General features: G+C 43.8%; 1 protein-coding gene across 3 annotated transcripts; it reads left to right on the top strand.

Annotated features, from left to right (window-relative positions):
* Positions 1-829: 829 nt before the first annotated feature.
* LOC106593583 (gastrula zinc finger protein XlCGF26.1) lies at positions 830-4,630 on the top strand. 3 transcript variants are annotated; one of them, XM_014184943.1, is made up of 3 exons: positions 830-879; positions 1,430-1,985; positions 2,524-4,630. In XM_014184943.1, exons 1-3 carry the CDS (start codon positions 860-862, stop codon positions 3,964-3,966), a joined length of 2,019 nt encoding a protein of 672 aa, XP_014040418.1. In that variant the 5' UTR covers positions 830-859; the 3' UTR covers positions 3,967-4,630. The 3 variants fall into 3 exon arrangements, with proteins under 3 accessions (XP_014040418.1, XP_014040411.1, XP_014040428.1); XM_014184953.1 differs by having other exon boundaries at positions 868-946; XM_014184936.2 differs by having other exon boundaries at positions 867-1,985.
* Positions 4,631-5,040: the final 410 nt, after the last annotated feature.

Raw genomic sequence — 5,040 nt, 5'->3', positions numbered from 1 at the left:
AATGGAGCCAAGCACAGGAAAAGTCCTAGAGGAAAACTTGGTTCAGTCTGCTTTCCACCAGACACTGAGAGATGAATTCACCTTTCAGCAGGACAATAACCTAAAACACAAGGCCAAATCTACACTGGAGTTGCTTACCCAGAAGACAGAGAATGTTCCTGAGTGGCCGAGTTACAGTTTTGACTTAAACGTATATATGAAAATCTATGGCAAGACCTGAAAATGGTTGTCTTGCAATGGTCAACAACCAATTTGACAGATTTTTAAGAATTTTTTAAAGAATAATGGGCAAATGTTGCACAATCCAGGTGTGGAACACTCTTAGAGACTTACCCAGAAAGACTCACAGCTGTAATCGCTGCCAAAGGTGCTTCTACAAAGTATTGACACAGGGGTATGAATACTTATGTAAACAAAATATTTCAGTATTTAATTTTCAATCAATTTGAACACATTTCTAAAAACATGTTTTCACTATGTGTAATCTATGCATCTATATGTCATTCTATGAATAGACAAGTAAAAAAACATGGTAGGTCTCATACCGGTAACAAATTGAATCTCCTTTCACCCCTGGTCCTCGGCACAGCTGCTGGCAGTGCACTAGTGTTGACTGTAATCACATGATGCCTTGTGTTGTCTTTATCATGTCCACCTTATAAACAGGTGATTGTTGTTAACATGGTTCGGTCATTTAATGAGGAGCTAGCTTCTACTGTCTGGTACAACTTATCCAATCATTCATCGGAAGAAAGAGAAGGGATGGAGTGGGTATGAAGGTTTGAGGAAATGTCAAGTCTTGAAATAAGGGCTTTTATTTAGAAGGATTTCTTATTACCATACCGGAAATGACATCGACATGCTCCCCGAGGTCAAAAGGTATACATCAGAACACATCGGAAGGAAAGTCACAGACCATATAATAAAATATATTTAGAGTAATCAGGTATTTCTATGCGTATATAGCGAAATTATATTCGCTTTGTAGATAGGTATAGCCAGAACCATGTAGTCGTTAGCTAGCTAGGTCCACATGGATAGCTAGCTAAGTTAGCCCACGCTGATCTAGCTAGCTCCGCCAACGTTAGCTGCTTTGTACACCGCTAGCTATCTAGCTATAGCTGTTGTAGCGTGGACTGTAAAATAATCCCAATCTTACAGTCCACGCTACAACAGCTATTGGGTTTATTATGCTTGCTAGTTACGTCCCGACTGATTTGCTCCAATGTTGGGATTGATTTGGGTCCCCTACACAACATGAATATAATAGCTAAGTACAGTAACTAGCTAGCCAGCTAACTCATGCTAACAGAGCAATGGCCAAGTTCCAGGCTGATCTTAAAACGGATGGTTATATGTTTTAAATTTCAGCTAATAATGACATGAAATTACAGATGAGTGCTTTGATGTATACATATTTTTTTTACAGGTACTCTAAAGTCCTGCCATTGACTGCATTGTCGTTGTTGCCGCACAAGCAGGACAATATGAATCCACTCAGTTCAGAGAAGGAAACATTGATGGATGAAATCGAAAAGAGTTTGTGGAATTTAACTGAGGACAATTTACGCTACATGTGTGAACGTTGTGGAATAGATGGCTCTGAAGTTAAAGGGATGAATCATCGCTTATTACGGCGTAAAGTCATGGAGGAAATGTGGGACAATACGGAGTCAATGATATCAGAGGAGCAGGGAATGTCTTGGTTAGTCCAACTGAAAGACGACATCAGGAGGATACAGGAGGAGGGTAGCAGTGCACGCATGAGTCCCAGCCAAGCCGATGATGATGTAGACTGCAATGAAGAACACAACAAGGGAGACAGGGATTGGTTGCCTAGCAACGGACTGACAGCGGAGCCCTTGCATCCCAGCCAATGTGATGATGATGCTGTCGACTGCGATGAAGAATGGAATGAAGAGGGAGGAGCTGGGTTGCCTTGCAATGGACTGGAGGCGGAGTCAGCTCCAGAGAGGAACAGTTACGTGAGTATTTCCCAGTCAGAAAGTGTTTTGTTTCTCAACAGTCTTTTCTTGGTTCCTTGACCTCCTATAAATGCATTGAAGGAGAATATCTGAGTTTTTTCCTCTTGGACTTTATCCTCCAATGTATTTTAAGAAGACCAAGTAATCAAAGATGATGGGAATCAAGGAAAGACCTTTGAGATCACTTTAAAAAAATACATTTTAGTCACTTAGCAGACGCTCTTATCCAGAGAGACTTACATTTATTTAACTAGGCAAGTCAGTTAAGAACAAATTCTTATTTGCAATGACGGCCTAACCCCGGCCAAACCCTAACCCGGACAGCGCTGGGCCAATTGTGTGCCGCCCCAAACATGAGCAATTAGGGTTAAGTGCCTTGCTTAGGGGCACATTGACAGAGGCTTGAAGATTCGAATCAACAACCTTTCGGTTAATGGTCCAATGCTCTTAACCACTAGGCTACCTTTTGAGACTTCAAAATTCCTTGACAAGTACGAGAGTGTTTCTCACCCTGATTCTCTATTTTTATGATTTCCAGGACAAGCCTCCACCACCCCCCTCCCCTCTCCCAGAGTCCCCAGGTCGTGCTTCTCCCGGCAGCGCCTTATTGTGCGGTCTGAAGAGGGTGTCTGTACGGCTCGACGACTGCAGGAAGACACCGGGGCAGAGTAGCCATATAATACACAAGACAACACAGACAGGAGAGAAACCCCACAGCTCGTCTAATGCTGAACATATCTGTGATCACTGTGGGAAGAATTTTGTCACAGCTACCAATCTGAAAACACATTTACTGTGTCTGTCTGGAGAGAAACCGTACATGTGCTCTGAATGTGGAAAGAGATTCACGCAGGCCGGCAATCTTAAGAGACACCAGAGAACTCATACTGGGGAGAAACCGTTTGTTTGTCCTCGTTGTGGGAAAGACTACAATGATTCTGGAAACTTAAAGAAACACATGAGATCTCATGCTGTTAAACAACACACAGGGAACCCCACAGTGAAACCTTACCTCTGCTCTGATTGTGGGAAGCAATTCATTGGAAAACAAAGCCTTGAATATCACCGGGAGGTTTTTCACACAGAACACCCTCACCGCTGTGATCAATGTAAGAAGAGCTTCATAACTGCAGCAAGATTGGAATCACACACAAAAACACGACACCCGCCAACTGATCCTCTGAAGAACCCACACGTGTGCTTGGAATGCGGAAGGGGATTCCCTGTGGCCGCCAGTCTTAAAAGACACCTGAGAATTCATTCTGAGGAGAAACCGTATGTTTGCCCTCAGTGTGGAAACAGTTACAATGATCGTGGAAATTTAAAGAAACACATCAGAACTCACACAGAAGAGAAACCCTACCACTGCTTGGTGTGCGGGATGAAGTTTCGTCATACAAAAACGTTACAACGGCATCACCAGGAGAACCACAAGGGGGAGACACTGGGTCCCATCCAAAGGCATCAAGACCCTCTTCCATGCCCCCACTGCGGGGAGAAGTTCTCTACCAAGGCTCTTCTAAAGGATCATCTACGGACCCACCCTAGCCGGGTCCACTGCTCCCAGTGTGACAAGACCTTTTCCAATAAAGGTAACTTACTTGTTCATCAGAGGAAACACACTGGAGAGAGGCCTTACCTTTGCCCTCAGTGTGGGAAGAGTTTCTCTCTGGCAGGGAGTTTAAAACTTCATCTCCGGATTCATGCTGGTGAGAAACCTTACTGCTGTACTTACTGTGACAAGAGATTCACAAGGAAGGGCCACTGCAATAGTCACATGCGAATCCACACTGGAGAGAAGCCGTACCAATGCCCTGACTGCGGGAGGAGGTTTGCTGACAGTAATGTCCTGAAAAACCACAGGCGGACCCACACAGGAGAGAAACCGTTCCAGTGCCGCATGTGCGATAAAGCCTTTGCCCAGTTGACCAGTCTGAAGAAACATCAGGAGACACATAGCCATAATCACACTGTGCGATAAAGCCTTGGCCAGTTGCGCAGTATGAAGAAACATCCAGAGACACAAATTCAGCCTGTCTCTGTCAGGAATCCCTACGTACCACACAATCAGTCCGTCCCTAATACTTACCCACCACGTCCCTTTGGCCCTCACCTTTCCATGTTGGCAGTTCTAGAGAGGGATTTGGGACCAGGTGACTGAAGTTACCAAAGACAAACAGCTGGAAATACAACTTTGTATCACCGACTTCCTCTCATTAGGGCCATCTGAAGGCATTGGATCAGGTGTCTTCTTGATCTCTGGTTTTAAAAGACTTGTCAGCAATCTTACCACCATGACCAGTTCATTTTAAATGACAAATGTGGGTATCCTGTTAGCCTGACATCCAGACCTGTTTTGTGCTAACATTCCACTCTCCATGCCATGTTTGGCATATTAGAATTAGAAAAATGGATACTGTGTGGAATGTAAGCACATCTAGACTGGTACCCAGGATAGTATCTTGTATCTTGTAACAAATAATATTTTTCTGTCTCAAACTGAAATGATTCTGCTCGGCTCCCCATTCAAGTTGAGTTCACATTTTAGCCCGGGAGTTTTTGTATTTACTGTTGATGTTTAGATACGTTGCCCATTTGAATTTATTGCCGAACCCAACTAGAGTTAATAAAAATGGTGACAGAAATGTGTTGTTGGAGTAGATCTTTATGAGTAAGAAGGATTATGCATAACATAGGGTCCTAATATAACCTAGGGTCGTAGCATAACCCAGGATCCAAGCATAACCTAGGATTCATGCATAACATAGGGTCCTAATATAACCTAGGGTCGTAGCATAACCCAGGATCCAAGCATAACCTAGGATCCATGCATAACATAGGGTCCTAATATAACCTAGGGTCGTAGCATAACCCAGGATCCATAATAACCTAGGATCCATGCATAACCTAGGGTCCTGGCATAACCTAGGGTTCAAGCATAACCTAGGGTCCAAGCATAACCTAGGGTTCAAGCATAACCTGGGGTCCTGGCATAACCTAGGGTCCTGGCATAACCTAGGGTTCAAGCATAACCTAGGGTTCAAGCATAACCTAG

This window comes from Salmo salar, chromosome ssa02 (genome assembly GCF_905237065.1).
Source record: "Salmo salar chromosome ssa02, Ssal_v3.1, whole genome shotgun sequence".
In the NCBI taxonomy this organism is placed as follows: domain Eukaryota; kingdom Metazoa; phylum Chordata; class Actinopteri; order Salmoniformes; family Salmonidae; genus Salmo; species Salmo salar.
Note: the sequence above shows the minus strand (reverse complement) of the source record. Positions and strands in the feature narration are given on the sequence as shown.